Source organism: Puntigrus tetrazona, chromosome 21, assembly GCF_018831695.1.
Source record: "Puntigrus tetrazona isolate hp1 chromosome 21, ASM1883169v1, whole genome shotgun sequence".
Taxonomy (NCBI): Eukaryota; Metazoa; Chordata; class Actinopteri; order Cypriniformes; family Cyprinidae; genus Puntigrus; species Puntigrus tetrazona.
Genome location: NC_056719.1, coordinates 4,772,267 through 4,793,662, shown reverse-complemented (window position 1 = coordinate 4,793,662; position 21,396 = coordinate 4,772,267). Strand labels below are relative to the sequence as shown.

The following is a 21,396-nucleotide window of genomic DNA, read 5'->3' as shown; positions in this document are numbered from 1 at the left end:
ATTTGCCATGAAATTGAATCCAGGGCTGAGCTCTTCCTGCCTTTGGGAAGCTGTATTCACATTTCTAGAATACAAATTATGAATCAATAGCTGGAAAGCTTTTTGTTGCACAGTATGTTCTTCCAGAAGCCTAGAGCAACCAATAATATTTCTACATTATTTAAACTAAACCAAGAACACATAACTCACTCCTAATCGCAATACAATTTAGACTTTTTTTGTGCTTCAGTGAAGACAAATAAATACCAATTCATAAGTTTATTAACTATGCAAAAAATACAACAGCCAACAGCATGTTGTCTGACTCAATAACATACAAAATACATTACGAAAAACAATTCAATTGACTATGAACCGATCATAAAATATATAACAAGAGCTCATTAACAATGTCACGGGCATTCAACAGGGCAGTTATTTTTGCATTTCAAATTTTCGATTCAGAAATTTATTGAACATTTTCTGATGCAATTCTGGCTATATGACAAATGCGTTTTGTATTTTTTGAACCCGTTTAGTAATGCAATGGCACTCAGAAAGCAACTGTAACGGATAAGAAACAAAAAGCAAACATGGCACACAATAGTGTTATTTCTATTTAATGGACACTCAATACTTGGAGCTCAGCTATATTTTCTATAAAAGCAATTACTCCTTATAAACAAGTTTATATCGAATGCGTCCCTCAAATCACATTCAAAAGCTACAAAACGGTACTAAACCAGGCAACGAGCTAGGCTTTAGTGCATGGACAAAATGACATCTACACCATGCTCTACAGGTAAATAGCATGTTTTCAAGTGCTACTATATATTTCTGAACACTTACAACTGTTTAGGTGTCAAAAATCTTTCGTATAGCCCACATTTCAGAAACTCCTAAAACGGGGAAGTGTGTTTATCACTACACTGATGTAGTACATGTACACTGAATGTTTAACAATTCCATCTCATCCTTTCCAATCCTTATTTGTTGTAAAAACCACAACTACACTGAAGTGCTAGGGCTAACTCACCCCTCACTGTGTGACTGTGTCTTTAATACTAACTACAGTAATTGTTTAACATGCATCGACTTTATCACTATTAAAGACAACATATTTAAGATGCACAACTCCAAAACTAAAATGTTTAAGTGCAGAAAACTGGTTGGACCAAGCATAATGCAAAAGAAATGTAGTGCAGCTTCATATGTTATGGCCTCCAAAATATCACCAGGGGTTTTAAAAACGAGCAGAGGCACATGGACGCAAACCATCAGGTGTCCTAGAAAGTTAATGCTGGCATCAAAGAAAGACCGACTACTGACTTTAAGAAAAGTGCATTTGCGCATGGACGTTTTGTCAAAGCACCTACCCTGAAAAAGTGGAGAATTCAACACTACTGAAAAAGTCGCAATGCCCCAGAACAAACATCGAGCCACTTCACTTTTCATAGCATGCAGTTACTTCAGGTGGCTTCACTACACTACAACTGAAAAAGACAGAACACGGTTGTAAAAGGTGCATTGCGATGGACTGCTATGCAGGCAAACGCACAATGCACTTTGTTTTTGCATTCTTCCCCAATGCAAACTGACATAATAATTATAATAGCCTTACAACAGGATCAAATACTGATTGTGTTTTATCAATGTACAAAAATAGGACAATTTATAAAACGGAAGGTCATTGACTGTAGATTGTGTTTCTTTGTCTGGCACTGCGTGAGGTGAGAGATTGTGCGCACATCAATAGTTTTCCTCTTTTCGTAAATTACTCAAGTTCGCTATACATTTCCAAAATATCAGGGGTAAACCAATGGTGATTTCGATTGCACCGCTTGACTACATGTGTCATTCTGATTGATGGATACTGGACTTTAGTTCTCAGATGAATATCCTTTGATCACTGTTTTTTGGCAGTTCATGAGCAACTGCAATACTGGCTCGTTCACTTGGCATCAGATGGCATTTTGCACATAACAAGTATCTGCTTCAAAGCCTTTTGAACATCTTCATCCATCTGGCCCTAAAAAGAACGTTTAGAGAGTTTAAAACAGCTATGAGAACAGTTTAATAAGTTGACAGTATATATGCAAGCAAACTTAAATAACTTGTTGATATGTGTACACTATAACACGAACTGATGGAAAATAAACACAAACCTGAACAGCATAAAGAAGGTGCATCCGGTAGACTGAGACAATTTCATGATGTCGTTTCTTTGACTCCTATTGTGAAAAAAAGAAAGCATCTAGTTTGAATATATTTGGGTAGCTATTTTAAATGTACGTATGGTGCCTATGGCATGCTCTTACAATACAGATTTTTATTTTCTCTGTTTATTACAAAATACTGTTAAAATATTTTGGGTCTGTAACATTCTTTTGAAAGAAATTAATACTTTTATTCAGCACAAGAAACAAAATGATCAAAGGTAACAGTGAAGACATTTATGTTTGAACTTGAGAAAGAATCCTAAAAAATGTGTCATGACTTTCATAGAAATCTGTTATAACCATTGGTTAAGAAGGAATATTACAATTACATGATATTACTAGTACTTTTACTGTAACAGATTTTTAACAGATGAGGCCTTGCTGAGCATAAGTCTTCAAAACAATTATAACAAAGCTGTAACATCCCAAAACTTTTGAACAGTTAATTTCTTATAAAGAAACAGAATATTAGATGCCTTTATAATTTAAAGCAGAACAAGGGTTGTAACATACAGCAAGTTGATATTGGAGTTGTTTGATCTGCTGTTGGAGCGAGTCCACCTGCTGGCTTTGCTGTCTCTTAGGGGTGCTAGTGGTGTATGACAGCTGTGAAAGGCTGTTCAGAGCATCCTTTAACTTCATAACTTCCTTTGAGAGCTCATCAATCTGTAAATAATTAAAAAACATGACTTATTAGTTGTTAATATTACAAATTCTCATCATTTAGACAGAAACATGAGTGGGAGAATCAGAATCACCTTTTTATTCTTCTCTCGCTCAGATATCACATGGTTTTCCACCTGCTTCTTCAGCTGGACAATGACCTCCTGAGCCTCCCTGGACTTTGCATTCAATGCACTACACTCCTGCTCCCTGCTCACTGCCAGCTCCTGTGCTGCTTCCCGCTCATTCCTGGCATCCTTCACCTCCTGCCAAGCAGCGGTCACCTCTAGAGCCATCTCATCCTGCTTCCTGAGAGCATCCTTCAGCAGGTGGTTCAGGTGACTTATCTCACCCTCCAGAGTCTCCTTCATCTGCTCATATTCAAGTCGGGGGAATGAATCATCTGGAGTTACATCCTTCTTAACTCTATTCTGCAAAGCGTCCACCTGCAAGGACCTCTGGTCAAGCTGCTCTTTTAGAACTTCAACTTCTGACTCCAGGTTCTTGATGGCGTTCCCCAAGGACGCCACAACCTGGGTGTGGTCTGCAATAGCTACAGATGATTGAGCCTGGTTTTCGGCATCTTGTTTAACCTGGGCTATTTCTTTAAGTGTTGCTTGATGCTTAGCCTCAGTGTCCTTTAATTCCTTCTGCATGTCCTTCATCTTGAACGCCAGCTCTTGAATTTTCTGCTCATGCTCCTCCTTGGTGACAGAGGCCACATCTGCTTTGTCCTTCGGCTCTGAAGCTTTGGACTGCAGCTGGTTGCGGGCGACGCTAAGCTCATTTTTGGCCTCGCTGTATGATTTCGAGAGCTCCAAAAGCCGCCGCTGCAGTCCATCAATAATCTCGCCAAGCTCAGCCTTCATCTCCTCAAAGTCTTTGGCAGCAGCCTCCACCGGCACAGTGCCTCGAAGAGCCTCCTGGAGCATCCTGATCTCCTCTTGAGACTCCTTGTATTTCTCGATCAACAGTGCCTTCTCCTGGTTGATATTCTCCACCAATGTGTTATAGGTGTTCTTCAGTTCTTGACGCCCTTCATCAGATAAATGGCCACTTTTGAGCTGAGCCTGAAGATCCCTTATCAAACAAGCATCTCGCTTTTGCTCCTCGTGCAATACGGCCAACTTTCCCCGCAGTTCTTTGACCTCCTGCTCCAGGCAGCTCTTCAAATACTGGAACTTCTGCACCACATTGTCCTCTTGTGTACTCACAGAATCTCCCCTCATCTGTAACTCTTGCAAAGCTTCCTGGCATTTTTGGGTATCTTCACCCATGCTTTTAGATGCAACCTCAATTTTCTCAAAGTCAGTGTTGAGTTTGGCCTGAAGGGTGCAGTTCTCCATTCTGGACTCTAGAAGTTTGGCCTGCAAATTCTCCAGCGCGTCCCGTAGCAATCCAATTTCTTTATCTGCACTCAGCCTTGTGTCCTCCTCACTCTCACTTTTGTTTGAGGAACCACTAATGTCCAGAACAGAAAACTCTGAAAGATCTTCATCACCAGTATGGATATGTACGTCACTGGAGTGTTCGAAATCAGCACGGGTGGAGTGGTACGAGGCATTAGACTCGATGCTGTTTGGACGGGAACTTCCCTGGCCTTCCTCTCCTTGTGGAGCTGGACGTTTCTGCTCGGTGAGAAAAGATAATGACTTGCAATACACTTATTTACAAATGCTCTTTGCTTAAAAGTGCTGTTTGCCATTTCCACCAACCAAACAAATTAGTAAAAATTTCCAAACAGGTTTGCCAGTGTTTACACAGGCCATCTTAACTCAGAACACTCACTGTTTGAATAACCTGACATAGCATTATTTTCTCCAAAAGAAGTCATCCTACAAAGATTTTATTTAACTGAAAAAATTACATAATCTCTAAGGCAATGACAAACTTTACAGTAAGTTACCTTTATTATTTGGGCAAGTTGCTGGTTTTCCAGAGAGAGAGAGGCTATCTTTGCTTGCAGTGCTGCAATCAATGTTGAATCTAAGTTCTCAGAGTGCTCCATCTGTCTCAAAACAGGATGACAACAAGATATTATTTTACAACATTCACTTTTTATTGGGCCCTGGACACCAAAAATTCTACAAATCTGATACTATGCTAGAAAAGTCATGCAGACCACTACAAAATGTCCCTAACAAAAGTAGCTGCTTTGAAGAACACAAAACACAGTGTCTTTGGGCTTCAATGCTTACTCAGGACTCTGTAAGGTCACATTAAAAAGTCCCAAAGTTTTGCGTCGCCAGTTAAAATTCAAACATTATGCGCAAACTGAAACAAAACTCATACACAAGTTTAAGTCCAAAACCGGTGGTGTGGAAGAGAGGTCTGCTTTTATGTCCCCTTAAGCAAGGTCCTTCACCTGACCAGGGCCAGTAAAAATGCAGCTGTTAAAATGGGTTCCAGAGAGCAAAAGTGGCTGAAGATCAAAGCAGCTGCCACATGAAGGAATATTAAAGGGCTGTGCGGTACTCGCCTTGGGCTCAGTCTGCTCCACAATCTGCTTCAGATCTTCAATGGTCTCGAGTAGCATGCTTTTTTCCTCATGCAATTTTTCGATCTCTTCCTTCAGTACAGCACTTTTCAGCTCCTCCTCCCCCTCAACAAACAGGAAGCAAAGAACACCCAGTTAATCATGTCATTGAATAATGAACAAAAAAATAACAGCGGCACGTATATGTATGTATTTTTACATCCCATTACAATTATTTATTAATTAATGCTTAATAAATAATAATTTTAGCTTTTTAAAATGTTTTAGCTGTTAAGCATATTTTTAGAGAAAATAATTATATTTTTATTTATAAATTTCTATTGTTATTATTTACCTTAATATATCAATCCATATTATACTTAATGATAATAATAAACATACTTAATACACTCAATATGACATTTTTTTATTTATATTTATTTTTTTAGCACATTTTTCTAATACTAATACACCTTAACACTTCCTCACTATTTTACCTTGTAATTGAATCTTTTGGATGAATCGCTTTTGCTGGACAAAGGAGTTTCAGTTGGAGTAAAATATGGTGGTGAGATGAAACCAGTTGACTAAAAAAAAAAAGGAAAGCTTCAAAGTAAGGCAAAGCTTAAGGACAGACTGGACACAGAAAAGTGGTTAATTATCAGCTGTACATTCAGAAGTCATCAAATTAATAACTGCATCTAAATCGTACAGAAAGTGCAGAGATCAGATTCAGCACTATGTGCCTTTACCTGGATTGGGCTAATGGGAGGAGGAGGTGCTTTTCTCTTTTTGGGGGTGGAGCTTCTGTCCTCATTTAACTTTTGACCATGCTGAGATTGTGTGCGTGATAAGGTGTGGCAAAAAGAGAGAGGAAGACGAAGTAAAGTGTTTAAGTGGTTAGTGAATGAACACTGTATACTTAGTTTGGAAGAAGAAAACAATTATCACTACAGCGTGAGCCAAACGTCAGTGCATATTTCTAACAGTGCTTTGCGGGAATGTTTATCAAATGTAAGAAAGGAATATTCAATCAAAAATCTTAGTTGACACTACTGTTACTAGTGAACTAAGCATTTTAGTTAAAAGGTGAATTTCAAGCATCTACGGAGAACCTTTGCAGGTTCTGTCAATCAGAAAATTAGGAAAACCATCAAGTCCGAAGGGATAAAAATAAATGAAGTGAAAATTAACTTGCTTACCTGAGGGGTTCTCCCTGAACTCTTATCTGCTCATACAAAAATACAGGAGAAAACATGGAGTGGAGGGTTATGATAAGAAAAAAACGAAAATGGTCATGTTGCCCTAATCTTTTCTTGTTTCATTCTGGAAAAATATTGATTAACTATCTGGGCATGTGTGGAAGCAAGAGATGTGTTTTTTTACTGCCATTAGATGGCAATGTTGAGCTAAAAAGCTCTGAAGGCCACAGACAACGAAACATTCAAGATGACAATCCAAAAACAAAGTAAGATCAACTGGTTTCTTTGAGTTAATACCACTGGGAGGAAAACAATGATGCTGTGAATCCCAGGCTTTGCTCAGTGTATTCCAGTGAATATTTCACAGTGAACAACAACTGGCATGTGGCTACAGCCAAAATGCAGTTGTGCAGACTTGGCAATAGTATGTGAAGAAATGTTACTGTTATTGTTCAGTTTTGAGTGCTGTGTGATTTGATTATTACAGAACAGCAACACATTATATATAATACCCATGCTACATATAACAGCAACAGCAATAACTATATGCATTATGACCAATGGTATTTTAATCATAATTTGAAATGTGAGCTTTACAACCAAACTGCGTTAACTGGCATCGCATCGGCATTCATGAGTTTACCTGACTCAGACTGCTGTCTGTGCAGGCCCGTGTTGAGAGTGGTTCGGACCTCATTGCTTCCTGACAGTTTGGCGTAATGGAGCACGTCATGGCCCAACGAGTCCACCATTTGCAGGTCAGTTCCCCTCTGCACCAGCAGCTCGATGGCGGCCGGACAGCTGCTCTCGCTGGCCAACATCACTGCAGTTCTGCACAGATAACAGCAGCTCACTTTCATTAAAAAGGTTGTTGTGAGTAATTCATATTTTCATTTGACGAAGATGCATTCCTATTATAGTATTGTTTTTCAAATCTTCCGAAAAAAACATGTGGCATGGTTTCCAAAATAAACGAATAAGCCCCAAATTAGAATGATTTCTGAAGAAGGTCAAAAATCAATTGTGATCATCAAAAATCATAATTGTCGATTATTCCCTTGAAAACGCAATTGCGATTATTAATTACGATTACCTCAATTTAAACTGAATGATGTTTATACCATTGTTACATGACATAAGCTAAAAAACATTGAAAAAACCTTTATTGCTTTTCTATAGTATTAAGTATTATTGGCTTATTCTTTAAATGAAAAAACAGCTAAAACAATGTTTCTACAACCTGTAGAAAGAAAAAAAGGCATCTTAAGCATGCAGAATAACATAACTGGACTTATATAAGTGATTACATAATTTTGGCATCTATAATTGTAAATACATTAGAAAAGTAATTGTACAGCCCTACTATGAGTATAAAGTAATGACAGCTGAAAATCCTGCTTTAGCTTCACAAAAACACATTTTGAAATAAAAAGTTTCAATTGTATTCAAAATTCTTGCTTCAATGGTAGCATGTTCTGCCTTAGGATGGATTGCGCTATTATGCCGCAGTTTAAATACATTGTTGGTATCCCAATTGAGTTCAATCCACTCACTTGACACTTGACAGCAGAAGGTAATGTTTAAACTGAGAAATCTTTCTTATCAGCAGTATCAATATTATGTCTGATGTCCAGAACCTTACCTGCCATTTTTGTCTCTTGCATTGATGTCAGCGCCCCAGTCCAATAAACTCTGGCAGACCTCTGCGTGTGCATGCCTAGCTGACAAAAGCAGGGGAGTGAAGCCATCCTAAATAAAGAAGAGCTTTGAGTCAACATCATTTTTCAACACCAAAGGCTATGTTACGATAATAGACAGCGAGACGTTCATCACCATAATGCATTACAGCTTGCATGATAGTAATGCACATAAATGATCATTTCCCATTTTCGTTTTCAAATTTCCTTCAGTAAATAATCTGAGAAAGAAAGGAAGAGCTCAACGCTCCATGCTGGTGACCCGAACGGGGTTCTTTCAATAATTCCGGAATGATAGCAACTGATATCTTGTGACCGGGATGAATCTGATCTGCAACCTGAAAACTACAACATAATTCTGTACAGCTTTGCACGAATGCATAGGTTTTCTTAGTTAAAACCACAAAAAAGAGGCTGTGCATTCAAAATGTTACGTGCTATGAGCCAATGTTTTAAATTCTGATGACGCTATGCTATTTTTGAATAATTTATATAAAATTAAAATAAAAAAGCAAGGTTTTTTTTTTTCAGGAAGAAGAGGTGCATATCCAGACTTTCAAAGCAAGCTCATAACATGGTGTGGTTTTTCCTGGGAACGTGAGAGGAAACCTGGTAATGCTAATTTATGGTACAGACACAAACCCCGTTTCATAAGCTATTTAAGCGTGTGCGTGTTTGAGGTACACCAAAAAGATTTAAAGTCCTCTTTAGTTGCTTTTCATTGAGTATCTTAACTGGCAAATGCTTAGTCATTGCAGTCCGGGGGATGGTTTGAGCTCATATGGCATTAGGAAGAGAAAATTAAATGATTTAGTACAATCCTATGTGCTGGCTGCTTTCTACCCTGGCATGTATTAAAGAGCCAGAGAGAGATTAAATTTAACAAGCTAACATTTAAGACATCTGGAAGGTCAGTGCTCAGCCCAACAGGTCAGGCAACGATGTAAATTGCAATTTAAACTAACAAGAACATTTGTGATAAAACATAAAATAATTACTTATTTTGTAGCTATTACGTGTCACATCAAGGTGCTTTTTTTAAGTTGTATTCTAAGAGCGACCTTTAAGTCAACTGATTTTTCACAAGCCCGAGCCATTTCTCTCCATATAGCAAACCACATCAGTCCCAATTAATTTGTTTATAACTGCACCAGAACTGATAAATGCAGCACAAGTCTGCTGTGGAGAAAATTTGCTTGCAACATATACCATGCCAGTTTTGTTGCCGTGCTATTGTGCTTGAAGCAAGTAAACACTAAATACTTATTCATCAAGGCATGGTATTTTAAACTGTTCAAATGAACTGACACTCCATCATTACAGCTCGTACCTCCTAAAAACATCAGTGTTGGTTCTGATTATCATGTTCATCATGCTAAAACCACGTGTTTTAAACCATATTGGTTTAAACTTGCGATGTACGGCTTTCTGTGCACACCTCTGAAGTGGCTGTCACAGTATGCGAGTACTGTTCTCATTTGCATAAAAGTTTATGTTAAAAACACGCATGTGTTACAAAAACTTTACCCTCGTTCGCCCACACAATACGCCATTTTTTCTTTATTTTGTGCGTCATTTGCTTTTCATTAAAACTGCATCGAAAGGGCCATCACATGGAAAAAAATAAAAGTAATTTTTTTTTGCAATTCAATGAGCAACGGAAAATAACAATTTTTAATTTATGGTGAATTACGCCTTTAAAATATATCCACATTTTTGCAGTGTAAATTAGAAATCTATGCGCATACTGCATGCCTTATGTTCCTGAGGGTATAAGCATCCCATATGCTGCGAGGGAAAATAAGAGGAAAAGTAGCAGGTGTGAGTTTTCTAAATTAGACCCAGTGGCTTTTGCTAACTTTTGGTGGTTCAAAGTTTTCCATCTATTTTCCAGCTCAAAGGCAGACTCCAAAATGAGTTTTAATCGGAAAAGGTGGATTTGTCTACTGCTAACAGCCTGGTTTGTGAAAATAAGGCTCGGTGTTTTAGAAGCCTCCATCAAAGTCCCGTTATTTGTGCTCGAGCCCAGAATGCTATTGCAACAGTAGTTGGTCTACGTTTAATAATTTAGCAGTGAAAGCAGGTATTTCTGCATGTTCAAAGCAATGGGCTGAGAATCATCAGAAATGTGGCAAGCTTGCCTCAGAGGATGACGATGGTGGATAATCAGTGACCGAAAGCAGAGGCAGCTTCTGATGCACATCTACTCTGACGCTCTCTATCTCTCATTCTCGTTTCTGTCTGCTGAAGCTTTTCAGTCATGCTCGTCTAAATTAGAGAGCCACAGCTTGAGGGTTCGCTGCCTCCCACACCGACCCTCTGTCTCTGAGTAATTTACAGCTTGAGAAGAGAAAAATGCTTTATTTCATTGAAGCTGCTCACATTATGACAATTGAGATGTGTGAATTAGGGAATAGGTGATAATGTAAAATCGAAGGCACAGGCTGTTAAACTGACAGACAAGCAAAGCGGTAAAAACATTATTACATGTAATACTTTGCCTGTGGGTGAGCAGAATATGAGCAATCTAAGCTGTAAATCAGTTTGTTCGTCATGGGTCTTTCAGAACACTTATCTATTGTTGCTCTTTTGTTGCATTGATTGTCTTTATTGTCCTCACTTGTAAGTCGCTTTGAATAAAAGTGTCTGCTAAATGGTTAAATGCAAATTTAATATTAATTGAACAGATTTTGAGAAATATGGCAAGGCAGCATTCGTTCATCAATGTATTCTGTACAGTGAATGCAGTAAACTTTTCACTTTAAAAGATGTTATTTATTGAAATAAATTGAGATTATTGAGATGTTTTTATCACATGTTTTGACTCTAATTCTGACGGCACCCATTCAATGCACAGGTTTTATTAATGATGTAATGCTACATTTCTTCAAATCTATTTCAATGAAGTAGCATACTATCTCAACAGGGCTTTAGATTTAGAGTAATTGTTTCTTAGGGGGAAGTAAGTGATTTTCACCATTTACAGGGGGAAGTTGGTGATTGCATCCAGGATGTCAGGTTTTTTTCTCTTACCACCCCTGTAAAAATCCCTGGCTGAATTACCTACAGTTTTTTGTTGACAAAAACCAAGGACATGTGGTAATTTAATTGCAGTTCAAATGCACATTTCTGACTTTTTGAAAAACAAAAATGAAAAAATTCTGTGTTTAAACCCTTTTTGGGAACTCCCGAACACCGCAATGTTGTTCTTCGATGTAATTTGCATACATATTTATTTCTGAAATCCTGGAAGTTATTTAAAAGAACAATATTTCATAACTGATATATATATATATATATATATATATATATATATATATATAAAATATGCATGGAATAATAAAAATATATTTTGCGTAAATATCTTAAATACATTTTAGACAATAAAAAGAATAAATTTGTAAATCGAATAAATTTTATTTATATCAAACAATCATGTGACTGACCACGTGAGCACTGAACAGAATCAAATAGGAGAGTAAAGTGATAGTAATGTGCATTAAAAGGATTAAACACTTAATTTTGTATTAAATTAACTATATTTTATTAACTACTCCCTTAAAAAGTCAAAATTCATAAAAATGCTTCTCATTCATATAAAAGAGGCTGGAAATGTTTCATGCAAAATGCAAAACAATTTCCTGTGTTTTGTTCTGCTACTTGCAAAAATGGATTAAAAGAGACTTTACTTTAAAGGAAGTTACGCTTCTGTTCTCTAGATAACAAAGTGGCTCATTATAAATCATTTACGTCTTCTTTCTCTACCATACATTTTAGTGAGGATGACTTGATGAACGTTGTTTAGCTGTTGCTGTTTCTTCCAGCAGTCCCCCCTGACAAAACATAGCTATTTGATGCATTATTAGCATGAAATATTTCTCTGGAGTTGCATCAGGGTCGTTCATCCTTCCCCGCAGTCAGCCTAATCTCTGGGAAAAAAAGCGCTGTGGGTCTAACAGAAAACACTACTTTTAAAGGATAAGTGTGAATAATTATGGATTTACTGCTCAATTAAAATACACACTGCAGGGAAAGCTTTCACCATCCAAAGAATGTTGAATAAGAATAATTTGTATACTTCTTCTCGATTCCCAGATAAGGCAGATGCATATTAATGAATTCCTGACATAGAAGGGTAAATAAGTTCAGTACAATGGACAATAGATTACAGAAACACTTGAGTTTTAGTATTGATTTTTTTACTTTTTAACAAAAAGAAACTTTTTACCAAACGCTGAGGTAGAAAAAGTCTGAATGTGTCTGACTGCCAATATTTTTCTTTTGTTTCTTCTCTTGTTTTGCAGTATTTTCATACACACACAAACACACATTAAAATAAATGGCAGAACAGTACAGCACATACATAGTCTAAAGGAACACATAAGAATGTATTTAATGTATAGCAGATATATTGTTTATATGTATACATACTATATTTTTAATTTAAAATATAATCTTAAATATTAATTGATATGCATATATTTATTTGTAAAAGAACAAAATTAAATAAAAGTTGTTTTAAAAAAAAGTTGTTACTTTCAATATACACATGATGGTATATATACATATATATACACATATATATATATACACACATATATATATACATATATATATATACGTATATATATACACATACGTATATATATATATATACATACGTATATATATATATATATATATATATACATACATATATATATATACACATATATATATACATATACATATATATATATATATATATATATATATATATATATATATATATATATATATATATATATGATTTATATCTATATTTTTATGGTAATACAAATGGTTATTTTACCAAAATATATTAACTTTTTTGTTGTTGTTGTCTGAGTTATGAAAAAAAATCCTGACTACCTGTAAAAAAAAAAAGAAAAGTTTTTTTTTGTAATAGTCAGTGCTCTTGTCCTTACCCAGACAGAAGCCATTTACAAACAGCACTGTGACACTCTCAGAGGAATAAAAGAAAACACATTGTAGAAGAAAACGAAAAGACAAGAGCAGAGCAGAAAAACAACCTTGGACAAGCAATCTCCAAGTAACAGGGACCTCAAGTGTGCCGCTGGGATTTTAATCAATGTAGCTGAACACGGATTCAAACCCACAGAGAACAGAGTCTTTGAGGAGTTGTGTTTGACAATGTACATGTTTGAGGTAGACCACAAGCAGTTCTGAGATGCAGCGAAACACATGCAGAGAAAGACGGGAAAGCCATTTTCTCAGCAGTTTGGATAGCATAAGAGTGGCACATACCGAATCCTTAAGATTGACGTGACATTTGTGCTCGCACAGAAGCTGAACTGTCACAGTGTCTCCGCTGGCAGCTACAGAAGAATAAAAGAAAGAGCACAGATAATCAGAAGCAGTTCTTTATCCCCACAGAGTCACAAACAAGAGTTTAACAGCTGGTCAACAAACTATTTACTGCAAACACTTTTAGCTTTTCCACAGAGGCCAAAACCAGACTCATGGTGTGTGACAGCACTTATTCCCTAACAATTATTAGCACCCCCTTTAAAAATGACAGGGTCCCGTTTTATTATCATATTCATGTGGAAGACGGGAATATATCCATCCTCTCAACGTCTGGAGGATTTCTCTGCTTTGTAGTCCATGTGAAAACATGTTCTTATTTTTCATTTTGGGATAAATGACATCCTGCCAGCAGACTTCTGACCTCCAGGAGGCTGAAAGCTCCTCGCTCTTCGTGGCCTATCCCACCCCAGTTCAATCCATAACAGCTGGCAAAAGGATCACTTATCAACAAACATGCTGTCAACCTCCCCAGCGCACATTTATATACAATAGAAAGTGGAATGGGCTTGCTAGGGAGCAATTTTCTGAAAAAAAGTCTTTTCATAAATAAAAATGTTTTTGTGTGCACGTCCACAATAACATTCAGTGCTTGGTAGTGGACTGGTGGCGGCGAAGTTGTAGCGTTAAATGTTTAGAAGTGCACATTTACACCACGATACCAATCCAAGCAAACAATCAATCAATCCTCAAAGAGGTCTACTAAAATTAAATGATAAAAGAGAACAAGTCATACAGAAGATAAAGCCTCTCAGTTAAAGTGAAGCTTACCTGCGTGATGGAGAGCCGTTCTCCCTGAGCTGTCCGGCGTATCCACCACACACTTAGCCTGTAAAAGGAAGCACATTCAATTATTTCATCAAATTCATCTAAAACCAACATGACATGCTCTATCCAAAAGGAACAGCTAGACACCAATTATGACCTTTCAATCAAAACAGTTACACTTTTCACCAAGTAGGGTTTTTTTTTTTTTCTCCAATGCGAGTTAATGATGTGAGTCCCTATTAAACATTTAACAGGATGTCATGCTGGTGTTCATGGATGAACGGGCACAAGGCATTTATTTGACAGGCATTATCAGAGGAGAAGTGTAATATATTAGATCTGACTGCAGCAGTGAATCAGACCTAAAATTGTGCCTAATGTGCACGTCCTATTAAATGTGATTACTGACTCACAGAAATTAACCCTCTAGTCCATACGGCCACTATTATGAAAACGAGATTCCATATGTCCCCTTACATCTCTCAAAAAAGCTTAATGTAACCAGTAAAGAGACTGTTTTGTTATCATTAGAAATGACTAGCCTTTTAATCTACCCTATGTGAAAATTAGCCAAGAATGTATTTTCATATTCATGAAACATTTCAGCTACATCTCAAGGCAATGGGGACATTAGAGCATTTGTTGCGTTTAGGAAGCCAAGTAAAGAGTTTTGGTTTATGACTGCTGGATGAAACTGAATTACTACAGTCAGCCCCTTTCATTAGCACTGCAGTTAATTCTTCTGTTTCACAGGACCTCCAGGGGAAAAGGGCTAATGAAATCAACGCCGGCTTGGCTGTGTGAAGGGGAATATTTGTCCAAGGCTTTCCTAAATAAAACGATATGATTCAAAAGAATACTGTACATTGCTATTGAAAGGTTTGAGGTCAGAGTTGTTTTGTGTGATGTCTTAGAAGAAGTCTGTGATGCTCTTTATGGCTGCATTTATTTTATCAAAAGAGTTTCCTATTTTAATATTTTTTACAAATTAATTTGGACCCTTTTTTTTTTTTTTTTTTTTAAAGTTCAATTCTGACCTTTAACAAACCATTATCTATGACTTTTGCCTCAAACGCCTAATTTGCTGCTCATTAATAGTAAGATAATAATGTTAATATAGGTATTGGATAAGATTAGGGATGTAGAATATGGTCATTGAGAATATGTGCTTTTTAAGTTATAATAAGCAGCCAATATGTTAAAGGAATATTCCACCTCAAAACGAAAATTTTGTCATCAATTACTTACCCCCATGTTATTCCAAACCTGTAAAATCTTTGTCTTTAGAACGTGTCTTTGGATAATTTGATGAAAACTTTGGCTTCCAAGTAAATTACACTGTCAACCAGTTAAGAATGAAAAACATCAGAATAGTCCACCTGCCATCAGTGGTTCAATCTGAATGTTATGAAGTGATAAGAATACTTTTTGTATGCAAAGAAAAAAAGATTTTATTCAATACTTTGTCTCCTCTGTATATCTCAGCAATCTCCAGAGCTCCATTTTGGAGAATACCCACTGAACGCACTTCGTACTGTTCTGTGTCAGCCTGGCCACAAAAATGCACTGTTTTCATTCAAATTAAAGTGTAAATACGCATAGAAAACATATCACAGATGGCAAGGAGCATACATAGTTTGTGTCCTGTGCATATTCTCCAAAGTGATGCAGTTAGACACAGAAAAGGCAAATTATTGACCTCGAAGTTGTTATTTTTATTCTCTTTGCCATATATCATATAATGCAGTTTAGTCGATGGGACAGTCAGCCTTACGGTTTTCATCTAAAATATCTTAAATTGCGTTCCGAAGATGAACAAAGCTTTTACAGGTTTGGAACGACATGGGGTAAAGTGATTAAGGACAACATTTTCAGTACCCCTTTAATAACAGGCATGGTAATAAAAAACTAGTTAATAGTGAGAATTGGACACTCAAGTTATAAATGTGAAACCAAATATTTGCTGTACAGAAGAAATAAAAAAAATACGTAAAATTCTTAAAACATATTAACTCGCTTAGATAAAAATAAGCATCTACGTAAAATAAGCATCTACGTAAAAAACAAACAAACAAAAAGAACTAAGACTAAAAGTATTTTGGATATTTCTTTTCTGGATTTTGCTGTCAAATAAAATAATATTCAAACATTATAAGTGTGTCTTGCTGTGTCCAAACACTTTTTTTGAGGGGAGATTTATGACTCCTAATGTGTGAATACAACTTCTGTTGCAGTGTTAAATTGCTAATATCGATGCCTCTTTTGATCCATACTGGCTAATTCAATACTGGCACCCATTAGTGAAAAGAGCTGACAGGCTGTGGATATTTCAGATCTGCGCAGGTCTGGTAGAATCACACAAAGCGGAGAATGAGTTGCCCACAATGATAAAAGAGAAGCTAGATAAGGTAACCGCGCTTCACCAGGCCGAGCTGAGTCTTTGAACATGCCAGCCTTCCCACACACATCCAAGCATGCAACACTCTCCAAAGCTCACAGAGGGAGGCCGAAACTGCAGAACAAAATCTGCTTCCTTTGTTTAGCTGGCACACATTGCATGGCAACAGACATGGCTGTTCTTCCCAGTTGAATTGGCTCCATCTGTGTGCGCACATCGAACTCTCAGTCTATAATTCGCCATCAATCGAAAAACATTACCTGAAGCAACTTTTTGGCACACTCAGAATGGTTGTTTTTGGCAGCAAGGTGTAAAGCGGTAAACCCTGATGTGAAAAGGAGAAAACAAGACTTACATTTGATTCATTTTGTGCTATTAATGTAACATAAAAACAATGCGAGGAAACACAACGATCTAGTTGTAACTGACCTGAAGCGTCCTGCAGAGAAACGTCAGCCCCGTGAGTCAGGATAACAGCAAGGCACTCTGCTTGACCTCGTGTGGCTGCTACATGCAGACTGAGAAAGAAAGGAGTCATAAATAATTTTAGTTGCAGATTAGCCATGCCACTCATATTTAGTCAGTTTGTACATCTTGTCTGTGACCTACATATAGTTAACAGGGGGCTTTTTGATTTCAAAGGTAGGTCAATGACATGCTCTACATATATGCTTGTCCTAAGGCGGTTGCAAAGCATTCTAGTGTGAATGAGTGACATTAGATCAATGCTTTTCAGTCTGTGTAGCAAGTCAAGCACAAAGCAGCAATTAACATTGTTGTCAAAATACATTAAGACCTCAGAATTTGAAAGAATGCTGCATTTATTTGATTAATATGATATATGAAAGATTAATTTAAAATAGCTGTATTTTTATTTTAAAATGTAATGCATTCCTGTGATGAGAAAGCTGCATTTCTAAGTCCTTAGGTATTGTTTAAAGAGTTGTGCTGCCTAATATTCATGTGTAAACCATAATACATTTATGCATTTATAAATAAATAAAATTCTTTCAGTAAACAGGGCCCCAACCTTTCAAACTATTGAATACAGTATGTTCTTAATGCATGCTTTGGAAGTTTAATTTTAAATCTTGAACTTTCCGTCCAATATTAACCTGAATTTACTAAAAATAAAACCAATAACACCCCAAAATACACATACGCTGCTGGAGACCCAGCTAATGAGGAAAAATATTCATGTGTGGGTGAATGATTCCTTTAAGTCTTTCATTAGTCATGAAATCTCTGACCTGAGGGCACAAAAAAATGGAGACGTAAAATCTCTCCTTGTGATTAAAAAGTTTAGTGTTCTCTATCACTTAATAAATAGCTTCCACTAAACCACGCTGCTGTAATATCTACCATCTCTTCATTAATTGGCTCTTTAGAGGACAAACATGAGAAAAAAAAACTAATTAATCTACATGAAATTGATTACAACCTATCTACAAGATAAGGATCAAGATGCACTGGGATCTCTCTTTTGGGCAGAAATAAAGCTAACTGCAAAAACTACACAAGATGTCCTGATAATGGCCCGATAATTATGTCACTCACGACAGCTATCTGGGTCTGACCTTTAAATAAACAAGCCAAGAACTTTAAATATTTAAATATGGCAATTTAAGTACAATATAAACCACGATAATGCTATTAAAGGTCAACCCAGGAACAACTTTACTGTTTCTCAAAGAATTAAAGCGACACATATTACTGTGAGTGACAGTGCTTTTAAACTGGCCTGAAACGCAACAATTAAAGAGATCATTTATGCAAAACATTGTTATTGAAAGAGACTTCTTTTGTGCTAAAAAGATTTGAAACAATATGTGGGCGAATAAATGATGGCATCAATCATGATGGCATGACTTTAATTCATGAGTAAACTTTAAAAAAATGATTTTAAAATGATTAATCTTAATCACGGGCATCTAATTAAAAGGTATAATCACTCATTCTTCACAAGCGATAAAGCAGATTCTTTTTTTAACCCTGTAAGGCAGAACTCATTTGCTGCAGCATTTGCCTTGTGTTTCTGTAATTAACATGATCAAGAGCTCCCTCCCAGTCCTTTTCAAGGTAAATAACATGATCACCAGAGCATGTGATTATCAAATCGCACAGGGTCTCATGTCCGACTCCTTCATTATCAGGAAATTACATCTCCATGGCGACTATGACAGTTAGGAAAAACAGCAAGGCTCTGTGTTCTGCATGTGCCTCTCTGGCTCGTGAACCCTCTGGAGCGCAAGCACTCGAGCACAATGAACTCCTCAAACAGGCAGATAAGGATTTATTGTGAGCCTATGAGAGCGCTTCGGCTCAAGCCATCGTAACGCAGGACACTGGAGACTCATTCAAGTCGGCAGTGTCTGAGTTCATTACGGAGTGAAGAGAGCAAGCTCGTCTCTCTGAATTCACTGGAGCTCGCTCATTGATTCATCTCTGCTGGGCTGCCTATAGCAATGTTTCTATTCTTTCTTTCTAACTGATATTTTGAAGGTACATGACAACAGTCCATCTAACTAACATTCATTACATGAGACGTTCTGGCAGACAAGCTTACAAAACGGGAAAATCAATCGCGCTGTGTGAATTTATGTTAAATCTAAGTCACAACATCCTAGCACTGCCCAACAACAAGATAGTACTGAGTTCAGCATGAGAAAACAGAACTTTCTTGCTGAAATATCACAATCAAATGATGTCAGACTCAAAAAAGTGGATTTAAATTTCCTGTTATTCTCGCAAACATAATAAATCTGCCCACAGCATTTCCAAACGTGTATATTTTCGCCCCAAAATGTAGACGCAAGCATGTAATTATTCAGGTTGAGACTCCAATAAAACTAAATCCTATTCATCTCTGCCAAAACAAAGAAACAAAGCATTCAAACGTCTTTGAACTGGTAGAACATATATTTAAGTGGCCTTTCTATGACTTCTAAGCAAAACGACAGAAAATTGCTGAACGGGAAAGTCAGAAAAAAACTAAACTCATTTTTGTAGGATTTCGAGTGTTTAAGTCATTGTTGGTTAAAATGCGCGTCATGCGTGATTTAAAAACTGGATGACTTGCGTAAACAAATAGAGCATTCACTTCTGAACATCTGTTTGTCTGTTACGCTAAATAGGAAAAAAATGAAGGCTGATGTAAATGCAATGAAAGAAAATGCTGGTGGTGCGAATGAAGGACTAAATTTGTTTGACTGGGGTTTAGATTATCATTTCCACAGCTAAATAAACACTATGATGAATGGAGCAAAAAAAAGCATAACTCGCATCTCTCTTTCAGCTGGAGTGTAAACACACGCATCCAAGTTCATTTTTATGCACTACTCAAATGGACTATAGAAAATTTTCTCAAAACACTGTTGAAGTCACAATTAGAGCAGTCAACGTCTGATTTAAACAAGAATGAGAGCAATGTCGGTTTCAGTACTCACGCAGACTTTCCCTCGCTATCAAGCTTGGTGGGACAGGCTCCTTTCTTTGATAGGAGGGAGGTGACTTTATCTGCTTCTCCATGCTCTACTGCACTCAGGAGACGCTCATCGTTCTTGTTCCATTCATGGGCCTAAAGAAGAAAAAGTGGGAGAAATATTTAAAAAACGGTCAGATATTGCCTTCATTAAATGAGAGGCATGCTACAAATAATGTTTAGTGACATTCTGTTCAGAAAACAGCATACACAAATTATCTTACTTGAGATTTAAACTAAAAAAAAACACACAATGTCAACCCAATTTGTATAATTTGTAGTGAGAAAAAAAATGTAATGTGAAAAAAAAGAGAGAGAAAATAAATAAAAACATCACTGGCAGCCTAAGATTTTTGCCCACACCGTGTCTAGCCTAAATGTTCAAGACATAAGCAGTAAAAATCGACAAACAATAACAAACAAAAAGGTGTGGTTTAAGTATTCCCATGAAGTGATTTCTTTAACTCAGCTGTTAAAACACCATTTCATTGTCCTCTTTAACAGACAAAGCAAATCCGGTCTTTGGCGGTTAAAAATGGTCTGTGAACTGGAAATAAACTTTGTCGTTATTTTAAAAGAGCAAATATTTTAAGTTAATGATTGATATCGGCTAACAACAGTTTTCCTCTTTAGTAAACCCTAATGGAAATCAAACCACTTTCCCCATTTGTCTTCACCAAAGACCTTTGAAAAATGTATGCATATGAGTCAGACTCCAAGAACATGAGTTACTAGCCTTTGAACAAACGAGAGATCGTGCTGATAGAGCTTTTGCACACAGGTTGAGGACAGAAAGACAAAAGAGTTCAGATCAATCACAGCCGCTCTTAGCATGACTAAAGGGGGAATAGAAGATATGCCTCCTCCAAACTTCCAGCATGAAAGACTGATTAAATGACACCAAAAGCGCTAGAGCAGTCTCTACATTTCAGTCTCTACAATAGGGGTTGACAATGCATTAAATCTAACAAGAAATGTGCAATGGAAATTATTTATAGGGGGCGCTGAAGTCTATACATATTAAGAGCTGGGAATTAACAACCTCCCAGTCATATTTGCTCATATACGTTATCATTGCATTGCGGTATGGCATAACAACCCTTTGTAAATGTGAAGACTGACCGCTATCGATACTACTGATCCATAAAAACAAACAATTTCCATCAC

At 36.8% G+C, this 21,396-nt stretch overlaps 1 protein-coding gene across 4 annotated transcripts in view; it reads right to left on the bottom strand.

Moving 5' to 3' along the window:
* Window positions 1–243: 243 nt before the first annotated feature.
* rai14 (retinoic acid induced 14) overlaps window positions 244–21,396 on the bottom strand; it is a 32,255-nt gene continuing 11,102 nt past the window's right edge. For 3 of the 4 annotated variants that reach the window (XM_043221607.1, XM_043221604.1, XM_043221606.1), the window contains 16 exons: window positions 20,195–20,325; window positions 17,178–17,266; window positions 17,009–17,073; window positions 14,354–14,411; window positions 13,523–13,593; window positions 8,182–8,288; window positions 7,183–7,370; window positions 6,540–6,565; window positions 6,090–6,170; window positions 5,835–5,924; window positions 5,341–5,463; window positions 4,768–4,869; window positions 2,957–4,489; window positions 2,712–2,864; window positions 2,145–2,210; window positions 244–2,008 (listed from right to left, as the gene is read on the bottom strand). In XM_043221607.1, the coding sequence (XP_043077542.1) occupies window positions 1,931–2,008; window positions 2,145–2,210; window positions 2,712–2,864; window positions 2,957–4,489; window positions 4,768–4,869; window positions 5,341–5,463; window positions 5,835–5,924; window positions 6,090–6,170; window positions 6,540–6,565; window positions 7,183–7,370; window positions 8,182–8,288; window positions 13,523–13,593; window positions 14,354–14,411; window positions 17,009–17,073; window positions 17,178–17,266; window positions 20,195–20,325 (2,961 nt within the window). In that variant the 3' untranslated portion in view covers window positions 244–1,930. The remainder of the gene's footprint in view (window positions 2,009–2,144; window positions 2,211–2,711; window positions 2,865–2,956; window positions 4,490–4,767; window positions 4,870–5,340; window positions 5,464–5,834; window positions 5,925–6,089; window positions 6,171–6,539; window positions 6,566–7,182; window positions 7,371–8,181; window positions 8,289–13,522; window positions 13,594–14,353; window positions 14,412–17,008; window positions 17,074–17,177; window positions 17,267–20,194; window positions 20,326–21,396) is intronic. The other variant, XM_043221605.1, reaches the window with a different exon arrangement.